The sequence below is a fragment of the Peromyscus californicus genome, unplaced genomic scaffold, assembly GCF_007827085.1.
Source record: "Peromyscus californicus insignis strain IS unplaced genomic scaffold, ASM782708v3 Scaffold_16__1_contigs__length_79575227, whole genome shotgun sequence".
Lineage (NCBI taxonomy): Eukaryota > Metazoa > Chordata > Mammalia > Rodentia > Cricetidae > Peromyscus > Peromyscus californicus.
Genome location: NW_026294458.1, coordinates 74850321 through 74869139, shown reverse-complemented (window position 1 = coordinate 74869139; position 18819 = coordinate 74850321). Strand labels below are relative to the sequence as shown.

Genomic DNA, 18819 nt, shown 5'->3' with positions numbered 1-18819 from the left:
CTATGTCTCGGCCTAGCCTTAAACTCTTACTGTCCCGCCCCCTTGTCCTTTGGTTAACACAAATGTCCCACCACACCTGGGTTTATAACAAGCTTCTCATTAAATACCATTTAACTATAGATTTTTTGGTATTTCCAGATCTTAAAATGGGACTCAGCTGGAATTTTAAAACCCCACTTACTTCTCTTTTTACAAAAGTTGCGGATAATCACCGCTCCTGTAGGAAGCCGACCTCAACTGGCCAGGGCTGTGTTAGTCATGGCTGTCTTTCCACAACTCATGATTCAGAAACGTCACTCAAGGCACCACTTATCCCACAAACCAGCACTGAGGCGCACACTCACACACCGCTCAGTACCTAGTAACCAGGCGTAGAGTCTTCTATTGAGAGACATGTCCCTTCTCAGTAGGGTCTGGGTGGCAGCAGAGAGAATGTGTACAACATCACGTCTGAGCAGGGGGATGGCTCTCTCCTCAGGATCCTAGCGGAAGGACGGAGAACGCATTACCTGAAGGGAACGCTGAGGAGGCCTCTGCCTTTTGACATGTCCCACCCCCAGAAGACAGCTGCCCACCAAAGACTCCAGTCCATTGCCGCTTGCTTGGCAGCCAGTTCCTCAGAACTGACAGTCTATCCTGGAGAGACCAAGATGCGGAAGCTAAGGAAACGTCACCAGAGTCACAAGGTCCTTCCCAGTGATATGTAAGCAGTATAACCAACTGCCGGGGAGAGGAGACTCTGCCGTGAAGGTGGTGAGTCTCCCAGGGGGTTCCAGAGAAGTTTCTCTGAGTCTCAGCGATGCCAGGGGAGGCCCTTCCGTGATGATAATGCAGCTGCCTCTGAGTCACCAAACAAAGCCATTGTTTCTCCAAGCTGGGCTAGGGGGCATCATTCTCTGGTCTGTTGTTGGTGCCCTATCTGGCATAAGGAACCATCTGTTCACCTCTTCCCAGGACAAGTCACACAAGGCCCACAGAATAAATAAGGGCCATCCATGGGCTGAGGTGATGGAGACTGTCAAGCGGCTGAGCTCCATGACTGAACTGCTGTGGATACAAACACCTGCCCTTCGCCTTTGAAGTAACAGGAAGTGTCCAGGAGGGCAGACGTGACTCACCAGACAGGTATAAAATGGGAAGAAAAACAGAATGATTTCCAGGTTATTTCTTTGTACAAGAACATTCGCGTCTAGCAGTGATGCACACAGTGATTTCACCTGAAAAAAAAAAAAACAAAAAACAACAACAAATCAGAGTGCTTGTTCCTAAGAGACCCAGTACCCTCGGCTGGCTGCTCTTGTGCAGCCACAAAAACTAGGTAACCTTTGCTGGGAGTCTTGACATGACATTAGTCCACACAGGAGGCCGGGGGTAGGAGCAGGGCTTCAAACTCTGGGGACTATGAGGCTACATGACATGAAGAAGACACACAGCTGTAGACCTCACCTGAGAGCTGGGGGGAACTGACTGTGCACCCAGTTCGAGATCTTAAATTCTGTAACAGGGTCCTCACATAAAACGAAAGGAAGACATAGGGTCCAGTGGATCCCAAGTCAAGGCAGTTCCTACTGCATGTCCTCTCTGAATACAGAGGAGGGTGCAGACACACCAATGCTGAAAGCCACGAGGCTTGTGGGAAGCTATGAGGTTATGGGGCGTGGGGGCCCAGAGTCTGAGGAGAGAGCAGGTGAGCAGTCAGCTGGGAGCAGACTAGGATGCTCCTGAATTGGGACTGTGTAAGCCATGTATCACAGCAGCACAAGACAGGTGTGAGCAAAGTCTGTCTTTACAATAGCAATCCCTCAGTGACTGACAAAGACCCGGTGAAAGTGGGTGGGTGGAGGTAGTCAGTGGGAAAACTGTGGGCCCAAGGGAGGCTTAGGCAGGAGAAACAGGACCGTAGAAAAGGAGAGAACAAGCAGGTTATACTCACAGGGCAGGAAAGAGGGACACACACATATGCAGGGATCTCCTACATCTCAATCACAGCCTGGGGGGGGGGGGCGGGTCTTCAATTCTATCATGTGACCCCCAGAAAGAACTATGGGAAAGTTCTACCACTCCTCTGCAGACAGGAATTCCTGCTAGCAGAGACTTTTGTAACCCATTGATTTAATCTGGAAACATTAAGTTCAAAGTGCCGGTTCACGACCAGGTGGTGACAGACAGCATGCCATCAAGTACAGGGTCACGGGTGGGGAAAGATAAAGGTCTGGGGTGCTCCCATTACCCAACTCATGGGCAGGGTTTGGGTTACCAGGAAAGGCGGGTTCCCCTGAAGGGCCTGGAGAAGGAAGCTGGGGAACCTGACATTTAGGCGTGAGGGCAGCCTAAGAGGACCAGGGCACAAAGAACTGGGCAGGAGTCCCCAGGACACCAGAGCAGGGGAGGAATCAAGACCGGAGAGAGGCACAGCAGACTCCTGGCAGCGGCTTCAGGCGCCTGTGTGCACAGCCACGGGTCACCGAGGAGCCACGCTGCCAGGCCAGGAGAGCGGGCTCAGTGGGTAAAGGGAGTGTGCTGCTGTTCCACAGGACAGGACCCGAGTTTAGTTCCCAGTACCCACATGCTCCCAGGGCTCGGGGTCTTCTTCTGGCCTCTGTAGGTGCCCATCCATCCTAATACCTCTCTCTTTCTCTCTCTCTCTCTCTCACACACCACAAATAAGAATGCTCCCTGATGGAGAAGCCGTGCCCACATCTCCGGGGGAGCCAGGCACCTACCGCGAGCTGGTAATCAGTACCCAGCATGTACTTCTGCTCCTTGCCCGGTGAGTCCCTGCTGATGTGGCTCACCACAAACAACGAGGCAGGGAGGCGGATGGAGGGGCTTGTCAGGACGCTGCCCCACAGGGCGGTGTAGAACACCTCCCGACCCACCACCAGAGACAGTCTCAGGAGCAGGGCATCTGTTCTGTTGGGGAAAGACAACACCGGTTCAGGGCTCCTCCCACCTCCTGCACTGTGGGAGAGCAGGACACTCAAGGGCTCGCCCCTAGCCAGGGAACCCCATCTTCCTGTCACTCCAGACCGCTGTCATGCCTACACTGGCACACGTCCCGCCCACCTGCTGTCACGTGTCCCACTGATGTGGCACACAGACCACCTCTCGGTTCTGGGGGTGGAATTCAGGTTGCTGGGCTTGGTGACAAGCACCTTTACCCATGGAGCCATTGCCCCCTTTACTACATTTTTAAGTAGATTTACTTTATTTACGCCTGTATGTCTACGTGTAGGTATGTGCATGTGTTTGCAGGTGCCTGTGGAGGCCAGAGGAGGGTACTGGATGCTCTGGAGATGGAGTTAAAGGAAGCTGTAAGCCACCCAACATAGAAAGTGGGAACCAAACTCCAGGCCTCTTAAGGCAGCAAGTGCCCTTAACTGCTAAGCTATTCCTCCAGCCCCACACATTTAATTAATGCATTCATGTGTGTTTTGTGTGTGCAGTGTGTATACCTGTGTGTGCATATGTATGTTGCATGTGCTTGTGTGCTTGCATGCATGAGCAACAGGCACGGACAGTTTGGAGGACAGTCTGGAAAAGCTGACCTCTTCTCCCACCATGCGGGTCCTGGGTATCGGACTCCAGACACCAGGCTTGGTAGCAGCCACCCTAACTGCTGGGCCATCTGCCAGCCCCCCTTTATTTTTAGACAGGGAGGCTCTGGTATCTCAGCTGGCCTCCCGCCTCAGCCTCCTGAGTGCTGGGAGTCACAGGTGTCAGTCACCAGGCTTGCCACACCTCCTTTCTTCACTTCATCTTCCCCTGACGTGACGCAGAGTCAGCAGCCCATGACGAGCGTCACCATCAGTGGATCAGGGCCCGTTTTCCATGGGTGCTAAAGCGAGGCTCTGTTCTGTGGTGTTGGCACTGAAAACCGCATGTGGGCTGGTGACAGGCCTGCCAGTGACCTGGCAGAGAGGGTTCACCCCTGGGTTGACTCATCACCTGCAAGGACTCCATTTCTCATGTTTCCTACCTGCAGAGCGTTGGGAGGAAAGAAGGCCAGGAGCTGCTCAGTGTAAAGAGCAGCTCACAGCGTTCCTCAGCTCAGCCCTTCTGTGTTCAAATCCCGGCTATGGGACCTGGGACAGGACTGACCTCCGCACGAACCCACACTCAGCCAGGAGAGAGAGCCAAGAGTCTCTGCCTCGGGAAGACGGTGCAAAAGTGGACTGGGAGTGTGTGTGTAAAAACGGCACAGGGCAACAGTGGGCACGCGGGCTACGCTGCTGGATAGTAGCCCTAGTGCCCCGGGTCCTTCACGGTCCCAGTGCCAGATGAGGAGCACGACACACCAATCACCTTCAGCTTGCTTTTTGATTTCAAAAGCAAATCAACAAAAGGAAAGGGAAAAATACTTCCTGCAAATATATACTACGATTATATATTAAAACAGAGTTTGTTTTTAAAAATGAGTCTGGGCGATTAATACAGAGACTCACACCTGGCCAAAGTGTAGAGGACTGCAGAATGCTGTGCTCCAAACGGAGCACCTGGATCACCCTCCTCCCCTGAGGCTCAGGGGTGGAAAGACCAGGAGCCAGGGGCCGGGAGGAGTGCCGGGACAGTGTCTGCTGGACGTGGTATGGCCGATGAGCTCACAAACTCACCGCACCTGGGGTCACTTGCACAAGACCAGCAAAGACTGGGTCCCTCAACAGTTCAAGAGAAGGGAGGGGCTGGCGAGGCCCCACCCTCCCTAAAGGGTCACTTTCTGCAGTGAGGGAGTCATTCCTAAGGTGACGACGCTCTTCAGGAACCCTGTTCAAACTCAGTGGGTCACACACAGCAAACACATGAAAGTGGGAGCCTTGCTGGGAAGAGGACGGGCTTTGGGGCCGGAGAGGGTCAAGGGCACAAGGAGGACAACATTCATTACATAGATTCATGAAACTGCCAAAGAATAAAAAGTTAATGAAAGTTTTCAATGCACCTGAACCTTACTGCCTCATAAAATATCTGCAGGAAATGATGCACTGGATCTTAGGAGAACAGGGCTGAGGAGGTGAAAGTCAAGCCAGGAGGTTAGGCAAAGTACACAGGAGGGTTTTGAGGATGAAGGTATTGATTGGTCCTCTATTAAAAGCTGAGCAAACACACAGGGCTTGGCTCTGCTCAGTTCTGGGCCGTCACACTGGGCGGAAGTACTGCTCAGAGGCTGCATTATATGGTAAACTGGACAGATGAGTCAGTGTGTGCCCTGCTGGGCAGCCTCTGGGCTGGGCAGAGGAGATGCTCCTATGTGAGGAAGAGACTCCTTACCAAGGAATTACTTCAGGAACTCCCTGCCCTTGACCTAGATAAAACCCACTGTGAGCACTAGAACATACATGCACATGCTCTTTTGTTCTGAACAGACCACCCCCGAGTATGAGACACAGGATGAGCTGCCAGCCGCTTGCACAGTTCCCTCAAAGAAGGCTCCCCCATCAAAGCCCAGGAGACTCTCCTACTGATCCAACACTCAGGACACTGGCTGGCTTTCTGTACTGAAGAAATGCAACTGTATATCTCATCACATTATTCTCATTACAAAAGAAAGGCCAGGCCTGGTTGGCAGCTTTGGGAGGAAGAGGCAGGTAGATCTCTGAGTTCGAGGCCAGCCTGGTCTACAGAGTGAGTTCCAGGACAGCCAGGACTGTTACACAGAGAAACCCTGTTTCAAAAACAAAAACAAAAACAGGGGCTAGAGAGATGGCTCAATGGCTAAGAGCACTGATTGCTCTTCTAGAGGACCTGGGTTCAATTCCCAGCAACCACATGTTGGCTCACAACTGTCTGTAACTCCAGTTCTAGGGGACCGGACATCCTCACACAGACATCCATGCAGGCAAAAATACCAATGCACATTAAAACAACAACAGCAACAAAAAACACAAATAAAAAAGGTCACAAAGAATAACTCTGACATAACTACACTCTGGAAAAGCAAAATAACTAGGGTGAAAAACTAGGAAACTTTCTATCATGATAGAATGACTCAAATTACCTCTGTGGTTAGGATCTAAAAATCAGTGTGCAGTTTACAATACAGAACCCTAAACTTTCCTTCAAAGCCAACTGACAGCAATCATCACCACCATAACCGATCAAGCCCACGGTATCTCCATTCTTCCTCATTCTCCCTGGCTGCTGCTACCCTGTCCCTCCTGCAGACACAAGCGCCATCAAGTGACACCGGCCTTGATGTGTGTGTGTGTGAAGTAAGTGGGTAGCCTGCCTAGGGATGGTACCACAGCCCCAGGCACCTCACAACCTCGGCTCTGACAGACAGGAGGCTTGGTGTCGCTGGAGCCATAGCTCGGTGTGACCCTTTGAAACTGAGCAAGCAACACAAATAAATGTGCACGAATGTCATCAGGTATTCAAATCAGCATTTCTCACCACCCTGCAATCCCAGCTATGGGACATGGGGGCCAGGGAGAGGCTCCCAGGAGCCTTGGGATTTAAGACCTGTGGGGGAAGGAAACACAGCAAAACCCACTCTCAAAAGCCCAAACGGATAAATCAGAGTTTCTTAACCTGACACTACTGACTTGGGGCTGGCGCTTTGTCCCAGGAGAGTTTACGAACCTAGGTTGCCTGTGGCACTGTAGGCCTCTGACAGCTACCCACCAGCAGCCAACCCTCCCCCAACCTCCCCCAGAAAGTTCCAGGTCCTGCCGAGCAGAGCAGTATCACTCTGCAGATGAGGAGCCTGATTGTGCTGTTGTTGAGACAGGGTCTCACTATGTAGTTGGGGCTATCTTCAAACTCAGGGTGATCCTCCTGCCTCTGCCTCCTGAACAATGGGATTAAGTGTATGTACCCAAGAGCCACTGACTCAATGGGTCATTTCTAGTTAAGCTGTGTCTCTTTTTCTTTTCTTCCTTTTTTCCTTCCCTGTGGATTTCTGAGGCAGGGTCGAAGCTGATCTGGAAGATGCTATGTATCCTGGCTGGCTCTGCCTCGGCCCCCCTGGGGCTAGGATCCCAGTGTATGTCACTATACCTGCCTCTAGCTTTCACTTTCTCACAGCCATCAAGGCACTCCCTCCTCTTCTCCTAGAAAGGAGTCTGGTGAGTATTCGCCATTTTAATCTCATTTTCTTAGTGCAGCAAAGCACAGGCGTGTGGCTTTGGTACCTTCAAAGGGCTCTGGAATAGGTAATAAATACACCAGCCTCCAGAGGTCAGGAGCCAGAACGGTGACACTGTCGCACACAGGCCAAGAGTCCCGTTTGTTTGCGCACACTGAGAACTGCAAATGGGAAGTTTCCACCTACGTGAAAGCAGTGCGTTACTTCATCTGCACAGCTGGGTCTAGCCCAGCCCTTCCCAATGTCTCCCAACACTGACACTGTGACCCTGGTCCCTCCTCTTCCTGTCTAGGCATGAGAATTATGTGCTGGGATATTTCGCTCTCTTCCTAAGGGCTCAGGAGTCCAGCTCTTTCTCAGATTAAAACAAAACCAGCCGAAAACCATCTTCTACTGCCAGGCTCACTCACTGTGCCTATAACACACTCAGCCATCACATAAACCTTGACCAGCGTCTGCCTTGGAAGCTGGACACCACATCTGGAGATGGCAGACAGGCTTGGTTTCCAGTAACAGCTAAATCTACTCAGAGATCCACGCAGCTACCCAGCTCTTGGTTCAATGTCAAGAAATCACAACGTTGGGGAAAAAATACCACTATTAAACAACACTATCAACTGTTCAAACAAAGTCTCATTCCTCAACCAAAAGAGCAAACAAAACTCCAACTTTCAACATGTTTCCAGTGTGAGTAACATAGATTTGAAAAACCTTTGGCGAGCTAAGTAATGTGTCCACCTGTTAGAGAATGTAAAAACTCAAATATGCACATACTAACACACACAGACACTCATGGGCGCACACGCGAGCACGCACGCACGCATGCACCTGTTGTCAGAACATGAATGCACCAGAACTTGCAGGAAGTCAGGTGATACCTGCCCTGCTACCTCCAGTGTCACCATGACTACTGAGTCCACACACTCCCAGGCCTCACCATGTGTGCTAGCCACCATGGGTGCAAGGAGACAGATTCTTCCTCCAGAGATGTGACTATAATGGTGGGCTCTCCGCTGGGGAAACCAGGCCTGAGCTATGAAAGCCTCAAGCAGTCCACACTAACCCTCTAGTTAGGCTTGACCCATCCAAGTACAGATGCAAACGAAATGCAGCCTGGGCCGCCGTCACGGGCTACCATACTCCAAGCTACTCCATTCCAGGTTTTCTGGAGCTTACAGGAACACTCCAAGTACGGCTGGGATTCACTTCCTGAGTCTACAAGGGGCCCCAGGCACCACCCCAGTGCACGCCAGGGTGATGTGGCTGAGGCCTGGGAACAGCATGGCAAGGGGGGCCCGGTGCCAGCACATGGGGTGTATACAGGCACAGTCAGCAGCCACCACAGATGGGCTGGAACATGGTCCTATCACCAGGAGCTAACCATTGCACTATCTCAGCACTGTCAATGTGAACAGCAATTCTTTACGACGCTTGGAAGGGAATTTAGAAAGGGCTTTGTGCACATGCAATGTTTTACACGCCACAAACTTTCTCCAGCTTCAGAGCGTCACCAGAACCCTGTGAGAAACTTAAGAGCTTTAAGCACTTCTTCAGGTCCTGCTGAAAGCCGTGAAGAGACTCCGCTCTGTTCCAACATGGCAACACGTGCCTATGATCCTAGCACTTGGGAGGTAGGGAACTGAGGTAGGAGGATTGCAGTTAGATACCAGTTGGGGCTACATAATGTAGCAAAACCTCTGTGTCAAAAAAATAAGAAGAGCCGGGCAGCAGTGGCGCACACCTTTAATCCCAGCACTCAGGAGGCAGATCTCTGTGAGTTCGAGGCCAGCGTGGTCTACAGAGTGAGTTCCAGGAAAGGCCCAAAGCTACACAGAGAAACCCTGTCTCGAAAAACCAAAAAAAAAAAATTAAAATAAGAAGAAGGAGGAGGAGGAGGAGAAGAAGAAGAAAAAGAAGAAGAAAGAAGAAGTGGGGAGGGGACCCTGCTCTGCACACTACTGATTATCTCTATGTCCTGCCTGTTGAAGAACCTGGCTTTGCCTTATTATTTAGAAACTGGAAGGGCAGTTCTGGAATCTGAACCACGTGGATTCTACTCCCAGTCTGTTGCTCCCTGTGGCGGCGATGGCACTGAGAACCCTGCTCATCTCCCCTCCCCCACCTGTGAATGGAGGTGCCCATCAGGGGATGCATCCTCCACCAGAGGAAGCGGGCATGTGCATCTGTGTGTGTCTTCTCTCCACAGACTAGTGGACAGGATATAATGGGTGCCCTGCACGAGAGCCTCCCTTAACAACTAGGACTCTTCTCAAGGTCAGGGTCTAATACAATCTCTCCAGCCTTTGACTTCCCCTCTAGTAAAGAGCTTCCTGGGAGCGTGGGGACTCTGTTAAGTGGTGAGCAGAGAAATGTGAGCTAATCCTACCTTCTCTGCACCTTCCAGCCCCATCGTGTGTGTGTGTGTGTGTGTGTGTGTGTGTGTGTGTGTGTGTGTGTGTGTGTGTGTGTGTGTGTTGTTCTGCAGTGGGAGATCCCAGACCCGGACAGGTAAAGCCAGCACCCCAGACATGCTGTCCACCAACCTGTCATAGATCTCGGAGCCCTCTTCCAGGCCGGGCAGCAGGCCCATGAGGAAGGCCTGGAGACTGGGCAGGAGCAGCTTCTGCAGCGGGAGGAAGTACTTCTCGTACAGACCGAGCAGCACGGGCCGCACGGACATGGCGGCGTAGGCCAGCAGGGGAAACAGGCCGCAGCTTTGAGGAAGAGAAGGGCAGGTGAGCGCAGTCAGACACCTTGTCACAGATCCCAGGGGTCAGCTATGGAGGGGAGGTTTGGGGTTTGCTTTCCTTTACTTTCAGTGGCTGGGGATGAAACCCAGGGCCTTGCCCAGGCAAAGGCTGAGCTCCACCCTAGTCCCAGAAGGGAACTGTAAGGAGCAAGCAGAGCCATTTAACTGGTGACAGATGCATGTTTGACACGAAATGGTCACATGACACCGTTAAGTCAAAAGCAGGCAACCAAGCTATATGCACATTCCACTCCTTACACATACCATGGAGCCTGGATGCAGGTCTTTCTGAAGGTGCCCTGTCTCCTGGTCATGGATGGATGACCAGATACTGTGTGGTTTTTCTCCCCTATGCATATTTTGCTTGTCATTTTCCTTTAAAAAAATTTTTTGAGGTAGGATTTCACGTAGCTAAGAGTGACCTTGAACTGCTCTTCCTGCCCTCACCTCCCAAGTGCTGGAATTAGGAGCATGCACCACGACACCTGGCTTCTCAGTGCTGGAGGCAAGCACCCTACCCGCAGAGTGACACCCCAGCCCTTGCTTGTCATTTTCCACCGGTGAACTGGAACACTCTTGCCCTGGTGATGACAGTCCTGGAGTGGGAAGCGGCCGTACCTGTACAAGAACAAGTCCTTGGCCAGCCATTTGGTCCCCACAATCTTAAAGATGATCTCGTAGGTCTCGAGGGCTTTGAGGTGCACACCACTGGGCAGGGCGGGATGCAGACACTGCGCTAGCCTCTTGCTGATAAGGAGTCTTCTCGGCAGCAGGGAATACTTGAGGTTGCTCTGGAGAGCCTGTGAGTCGAGAAAGGGAGGTGAGAGAGCAGCTGTGCCATCTCCGGAGGGAGGCAGCTCTGTGGAGGCCGGAACACAGCATGGGCCGAGAGACAGACAGACGTACGGAGAGGGCTCACAGGGACTGTGTGGAGGCGCCACGGAGACTCACAAGCCAGGCCAATGCTGGAAGGGAGGCAGACAGCTTGGTGACACCATGGTACCCAAGGACAGACAAGGGCTGGATGCACCTCCATCCCAGGAGGCCAGCAGTCCCACAGAAATGAAGAAGGATACTGGGCTGTAACCAACACAGACACCGCTGTCTCCCTACAAGGAGCCTGCTATGTGCATGGAAGCCCCGGCTGTTTGCTTAGGGAGAAGGGGTCCCGTCACTCTTCAGCTCAGCTACCTAACCATGCAGTTATGGGTGGAGCCCATACATGGGGGAAGGGCAATTTCTGGCATCTCTACCAATTAGGGATTGTGCTGAGAACATCTGAATTCCATAGGAAGAACACATTGCAACCCCACTGAGATGTGTACAACAGTGTCCCCAAGCAAGTGGACACAGAACCCAGGACAAGGGTTCCTCATACAGTAGCTTCCGGAGCTGGGGGTACAGCTCACAGCTAGGGTATTTGCTTGATGTGTGCAAGGCCCTGAATACTGAAAGCAAACAAGAAAACCTGCTCTTCCTAGCATCGAGGAGCAGAGGCAGAGTGCCATGGCTGGGAGATTTCAATACCATCTGACGCTGCGGTCTATTAACCCACGCCTCAGGTTATTTGCACACACATATCTGTACTGAGAGCATACGGGGTAAACTCCAGGTTTCCCGAGAGCCCCTCAAGGCCTCCAGAGCATGGCTGTAGTCTGCTTGGCCTACCTCATTTCCACTTTCTTTTTCTTTGTGTGTATGTATTTGCACATGTGTGGAGGTCAAAGGTCAACATTGGGTGTTTTCCGCAATAAATTTCTACCTTTAAAAAATGACTTATTTAGTGTGTGGGGAGTGCACGTACTACAGTGAGTGTGTGGAGTGTGTGGGGAGTGCACGTACTACAGTGAGTATGTGGAGGTCACAAGACAACTTGTCGGAAGTAGTTCTCTTCTTCCACCGTGAGGGTTCCAGGGATATATCAAACTCAGGCTGTCAGCCCTCCGCCTTACTTCCTGAGACGGAGCTCTCACTGAACCTGGAGCTTGCTAATTCACTGGGCTGGCTGTCCAGGCAGCCCCCGGGGTTGGCCCATGTCCTCCTCCCTGACCCGAGGATTACATGTGTGCACTGCTGCACCCGCTTCTTTACATGAGACTGACCCCAGGATCTCACGTTTACACTGCAAGCCCTTCACCCACAGAACCACCTCAGCACCTGGACCTCACTTCTTAACAGCCTGCTCCACATCTGTCACCACACGGAGCAGTCTTTGCTTTCTGCCTACACTTGGCAGCGCCTCACCTGAACACCGCGCCCCCCACCCCCCACCCCCATCCACCTTGCTCACTCTTCCCCACGGGTGACTCGGGTGACTCGGCTCAGGCCCCCTCCCAGGGAGGCAGCAGGGTCCCCAGACAGGGCACTTCCTGCATGCAACTCTGGGCAAGGACTGTCTCATCCACTCTGCAGTCCTCAGCATGCCAGCAGCGCTTGACACCAAGCAGGTGGCAGGCTGGACCCTTGCTGCACCAGCCATGCCCCAGCCCCAGTCAGGACGCTGGCCCTGGGCCATGTGCCCTGGGAGCCATGACAGTTTCTACTTATAAACAGAGACTGCTTCCACCTCTAAACAACCCGGGTTAGGTGGGAGCTGAAGGGAAGAAGAGAAGGAAAATATTTTTCAGCAGAAGTCTGTAATCTACATGAACTCTCAAATTTAACACAACTGCATCTTTAAGAAGAGTTAGATAAACTGGAGGTTATCAAGACGTATCTTTTTTCTCCTTTGTTTTGTCTTTGTTTTTCCGAGATAGGGTTTCACCGTGTAGCCTTGGCTGTCCTGGAACTCACTCTGTAGACTATCAAGAAGGATCTTAAAGGGCTGGGGCTAGGGCTCAGCTGGTAGAGTGTTTACCTAGCATGCATGGGGTCCTGGATTCAGTCCCCAGCAATGTGTAAACCAGGCATGGTAACATACTCAGGAGATCAAGACAATCCTGGACTACACAGAGTTCAAGGCCAGTTCAAGGCCAGCCTGGACAGATGTGGGCACGGAGCAGGAAACAGCACATTTTATGTGGGACTTTTCAAACATACAGAAGAACAAGCAGAAAAGCCAGGTGGCTGTCACCCAGCTTGGCAGATCAACTGATGGCCGGTCCTAAAGACGCGCACTTAGACATTCTCTGGGACTAGTGGCCGACTAAACAGCGGTGACTCCTCAGGGCAGGAGCTGTCCTCACTGTCTCCCTGCTTCTGACAACATGGTTTCTCTGGTCAAGTCCACACCGAGTCTCAGGTGTGTTCAGTGCGTTCCAAGGACTGCTATTGTCTGTGGTTTCACCGAGGTGCTCCACACCAATGTGGGCAACTGGAATTCATGAGCACGTGCACAGAACAGGACGGCCATGTGATGTACGAAAACCAATACGGTCAACGGAATTGTCCGAGTCCTTTCTGTGACGAGGTAATTAATAGGTTTTTCCGCCGTAAGCCAGATCAAGTCAAACTGAACAGGTGTACAGAGCAAAGCAACTCTCGGGTGGGTTCCCTTGTCTCAGAGAACCAGGCCAGAGAAGTCCTTGTGCCTGAACTAAGGAAGGAGATTTTAAAGACTGTAGGCCTGAGGGGTGATGGCGTGTCTGCCACAGCTGGGTTTGTGCCCAGGTATGGTCAAAAGCCGAGCGCTTAGGTGGGGCCTTGGCAGCTGGCATCATCAGGGGAGGAAGCTGTAACAGTCATCAAGAATTCGGAACTGGGCTTTTTGGCACCTTTCCTTTGTTCAAAACTCTGAGAGGGCCAGATTTGGAGGGAGGGAGGGAGGGAAGGAGGGAGAGAGAGAGAAAGAGAAACAGAGACAGAGACAGAGAGACGGGGGGGGGGGGGGGGGGAATGGGGCTTTCTGGACCGTGCGGGGAGAGCCAGAGGCTCCAACTGAGCAGTAGCAGAGGCCTGTGTGGTGAATGAAGACATGACCCAGGCATAGTGAGTCAGGGTGAGGGTCACTCCAACATGGCACCGTGACATCCCCACAGCCGACAAGCTGGACAAAGGACAGTCACATCCTGAAGATACTTAACATCATCAAAAGGGTGAGGGTGGGTTCAGGCTGTGCCTGCCCCCCGTCTCAGCTACTCTGTGGGCTGATGTGGGAGGACTGCACATGTGATGTGCACATGCTGATGTGGAGCCCAGAAGTTTGAGGCTCTGAGGGCAGCCTGCACAACACAGCAGGATACTGTCTCAGAGGATTGAAGTGTTAACCTTTGTATTATGTCACAGCGATTTTAAAACGGAAAGGTTCTGTACTTCAGCCTCTTGCCAGCTGGGGTTGGGAAACAGGGTCTTGCTGTGGAGTGCGGAGCTGGTCTCAAACACAAAGCAGTTCTCTGGCCTCAATTTCCCAAGGCTTTGAAAACAGCCTGTGTGACAGAGCAGCACTCTCAAGAAAAGAAAGCTAGAACGGCGACTTCTATACTGTGTATTTGTTACGGCAATTTAAAAAGGAAGAGACCCCATGTCTCACAGCAACAGAGGAGTTGGGGGCTAAGAGCCAGCTTTACAGTTTTTTGTTTGTTTGTTTTTGTTTTTCGAGACAGGGTTTCTCTGTGTAGCTTTGCACCTGTCCTGGAACTCACTCTGTAGCCCAGGCTGGCCTTGAACTCACAGAGATCCACCTGCCTCTGCCTCCCAAGTGCTGGGATTAAAGGCGTGCGCCACCACCACCGCCTGGCTTACAGTTATTTGTGACACGAGATGCTAAGCATGTGCCACTGTGCTTAGCTAGCCATAGCCACTCTCTGCCAATAACATGCCTCAACGCCCACCGCCCATGTGTCTGACATCACGACCCCTCAAACCTGGCTGAAAAAATGTGAAGACATAAAGTATTTGGGTATTAAAAGGAAGCCCTAGCCACAGAGTTAACTCTCAGGCTATCTTCCTACCTCCCATGTAGCAGGATGAGGCAATACCCTGCCTGCACGTCCCATCTTAGAGACTTTGCCCCACACTAACTCAGGGTTATTCATGAAGAGCTAGCCTCTTTTCCTAGTCCTTATCCCCTGTCCTCATCCCTCACACATGCCAGCATCCCGGCCCAGGCGGGGAAGGCCATCCACTGTGCTGCTGTTTCCAGCCCCTGTAAGAATGCTGCTGTGGAATAGACTTCAGTGAGGAGGCCTTAGAAACACTCCCAGAGCAGGTCAGAGTGGTATAGAATGTTCCTTTGCACCATGTGAATATATTCCATTGTGTTTGGTCTAATAAGGAAGCTGCCTGGCCAATAGCTGGGCAGGATAAGCTTGGGGGAGAGCCAAACAGAGAATGCTGGGAAGAAGAAGGGTAGAGTCAGAGGAGTTGCCAGCAGACGTAGGAAGAAGCAAGATGGGAGTGCTGTACAGAGAAAAGGTACCAAACCACATGGCAAAGCAAAGATAAGAAATATGGGCTAACTTAAATGTAAGAGTTAGCTAGTAACAAGCCTTAGCTATTGGCCAAGAATTTATAATTTATATTAAGTCTCTCAGTAGCTATTAGTGAAAGGCTGCGGAGACACAGAAAAACCCCGCCTACAAATGGCGCCCAAACATTCAGTACCAAATCCATGTAAGACCTGAGAAAGCTTAAAAAAGGTTCTAAACACACAAAAATGGAGCCAAACGTGGTTTCCTAGTCTTGCGTCTCTCATGCCAGCTGCAGTGCAGAGACACATATCCTGGCAGCTGCTAGCACACCATGAGCTAAGCCGCATGGCGGGTTCCAGCAGTCTCTCACTACAGAGGCATCTCCCAGCTGCTGCCTTCCGACTTGAGCTGCCAGCATGAGCTCCGCCAACTCGCTTCATAGAAGGCTTGGGGTTTTGCTCATGCAGACAGAAAAGATTACAGATATGCAGTAAAGACATAGGCAGAAAAAAATCTCTAAATGGGTTATAATGTATTTAAAAATGTACAAAGCTTGGGAGAGAAAAGAAAAAAGGTATAGACAGTCATAAAAAAGGAATACACAGTTTTAAAAATAATGAAGTCCTTAAAAATTGGGTAAAGTTATATAAAAGAAAAAAGCCATGTAGAGATGGGAAATACAGAGAGTCTGGATCCTGTATGTTACTGTGTTGTCTCTGAACTTTCTGGCTGCTAAGGGACACTGGATTATAAAAGCTGCTTGATTAAACTAATCTATATATTTTTAAAATGTCTTGACTTCAAAATGGAAGTCAAAAGATATATTACTTTGGGGAAGAAGTTCTGCTTTTATTTCCACAGAAAATGAGAGGCTATGGATTTTTTCAAAGTTAAAGATGATCAGATTTGATCGAGGAAGACCCCTGGAAATCCTGACTACAAACAAAAAGAAATAAAGCTAGAAGAACTACAAGACACATGATGTATATTTTACCTGCTCAAACATAAAACAAAAAAATCATCTTTGGCTGACTTGTGTAAAATACAGTCTATATTTGTATTAATACAGACACGTATGTTACCTTTAAAAGTTTATGTATTTTCAGAACAAGGGGACCAGACACCAATAAAAATGGATGGCCCAGGTGATCCAGCATCCAAAACAGCTTCAAGGCTGCTGGCTGAGATGATCCAGCCTCACAGAATATTCCAGCCAAGACATAACAATTATCCTGATTTTTCTCAAGGTTCCTCCAAAGATTCCAACACCCCCAAGCAACAGGAAGTTGTCTAGAGAGCAATGCCCATATTCCCAAAAGATGGATTATGGATGTTTATTGTCATTTAAGGGGGGTTGGTTACAAATTGTTATTGGTCTTAGTAAAAAAAAGAAAGACTAAACAAAAGCATTAAATTAAAAAAATCTCTTTCTAGAGGAAAAAAGGGGGATATAATACAGACATGAGATAAAAGGTAGATTATTGAATCTACTTTAATAAAAAAAAACAACTATTAATATCAAAATATTTTAATTGATATAGATTTTGGTTTGTTGACACAAATTTAGAGTTAATTTTATTCTACTGTATGTATGTTTCTACTCTTGTTTAGGGTATTACATTTATGCAGCTCATTTTAAAATGTAATATATAATTAAGAAATACAGATAAATAGTCATCTATAATAGTCAAACTTATAGTCATGTTAGGTATGTTTTCAAGGTTATACATAGATATATTTAGATAGATAGATGGTCTTTAAACACTTCAAAGACCTACAGAATATGGCATTTAGTATGTTTAATAACCTAGTGAGACACATCTGCTCCTGGCAGCATCAATCTACTTCAGAGAAGATGATGGGCATTGAAGAAACTCCATATGGAGTTTGTTTTCTTTCTTTCTTTCTTTTTCTGGTTTTTTGAGACAAGGTTTCCCTGTATAATTTTGGTGCCTGTCCTGGATCTCACTCTGTAGACCAGGCTGGCCTTGAACTCACAGAGATCCTCCTGGCTCTGCCTCCCCAGCGCTGGGATTAAAGGCATGTGCCACCACTGCCCGGCAGAATTTGTTTTCTTTATGGCAAAAGCTAGCCATTTGGACAAAGAAACTGCCCTTGCCTCAATTGCTGACAATATACTGTCCAAACTGGACCAGAGGGACACAAAAAAGCAATGGTCAAACTTTGCCAAGACAAGGTAGGACAGTTCTCAAAATTCCCTTCTTCTCAGAAATGTCTGTCAGATACACTAGGCCTATAGGCCAAAGTTGGATGCCCCAATGTTACAGAAGAACCTAGGGTTACTGTCCAGACAGTCAGATGTCCCTGTCATTAGGTAACATTTAACTTTCTGGGGTCTTTGATGAAGCTGAAGACTAGACAGTCATAGATAAAGTTTTCCTTTGTTATGATAAAAGGTAAATTAAGTATAAAACTTTAGAGTCACAAAGATAAGATAAATAATAGAGTATTTTCGCTAAATTATGCCAAATACAAATGGACTGCAGCCGCGGAGACACAGAGAAACTCCGCCTACACAGTGGAGGTTTATTTTCAGGAAACTGGAAGCCCAGATTGGTTGGTCATAAGCCTAACACACACAGTTCATGACAAACGTCTACAAATACAGAACAAACTCAGAGAAGCCGCCGAGCTGGTGGGGAAATTAGTCATGGTTTCAAAATCATTTTCAGTCAGCTCCTGATTAACAGGAAAGTAAGCTTCCCTGTTCATTTCACTCAGGAGCTATATAATCCCGAAAGAATTCCTGAAAGTACAATTAGGATATAATTACAATATTCTTGACCTCATTGCATCCACAGACACAGCAGACTGACCTTAAAACAAACTACCAGGGGCCAAAGGCATAATGTCCCTAAGTAGTTCTGCTTGCATTCAGAAGCCCTGGGTTGGATCCCTAGTCCCAAAGTAAATAAATAAATAATAAAACAAGAACAAATGTAAGTTTGAGAAAAACGGCTGAATTACAGCAGAGTTTCATGACTAGAAACCAAGAAAGACCTATGTTCCACCCCAGGGTTTCTCTGTGCCTCACTTTGGTTCCTTCTGACATAACACAGTTGGACAGTGCAATCTTCTCCAGGACGCAACTGGATCTGAAAGTGCGGACCATGCACTTAAAAAGGGGTAAGACAGCAGGTGGTGGTGGTGGTGGTGGCGGGCGGCGGCGGCGGCGGGCGGCGGCGGCGGCGGCGGCGGCGGCGGCGGCGGCGGCGGCGGCGGCGGCGGCGGCGGCGGCGGCGGCGGCGGCGGCGGCGGCGGCGGCGGCGGCGCACGCCTTTAATCCCAGCACTCCGGAGGCAGAGGCAAGCATATCTCTGTGAGTTTGAGGCCAGCCTGGTCTATAGAGCGAGATCCAGGACAGTCAAGGCTACACAGAGAAACCTTGTCTCAACAAACTGAAAAAAAAAAAAAAAAAAAAGAAAGAAAGAAAGAAAGAAAGAAAGAAAGAAAGAAAGAAAGAAAATAAAGGTGTGTGTGTGTGTGTGTGTGTGTGTGTGTGTGTGTGTGTGTAAGGTATGTTTTATGTTATGTGTATTTTAACCATTAGTAAAAAAAATAGTTTAAACATATTTAAACTTAACAGCACGGGCATGGGTTTGATTTTAAAATGCTTTATT

General features: G+C 49.7%; 1 protein-coding gene across 4 annotated transcripts in view; it reads right to left on the bottom strand.

The window, feature by feature from the left end:
* The window catches only part of Dop1b (DOP1 leucine zipper like protein B), a 114931-nt gene that overhangs the window by 79092 nt on the left and 17020 nt on the right, over positions 1-18819 (bottom strand). For all 4 annotated transcript variants that reach the window (XR_008218928.1, XM_052741229.1, XM_052741232.1 and 1 more), the window contains 5 exons: positions 10449-10630; positions 9625-9795; positions 2724-2913; positions 1119-1217; positions 359-482 (listed from right to left, as the gene is read on the bottom strand). Coding sequence is in view for 3 of the 4 variants with exons in the window: in XM_052741229.1 (XP_052597189.1) it covers positions 359-482; positions 1119-1217; positions 2724-2913; positions 9625-9795; positions 10449-10630 (766 nt within the window). In the remaining variant the exon portion in view is untranslated. The remainder of the gene's footprint in view (positions 1-358; positions 483-1118; positions 1218-2723; positions 2914-9624; positions 9796-10448; positions 10631-18819) is intronic.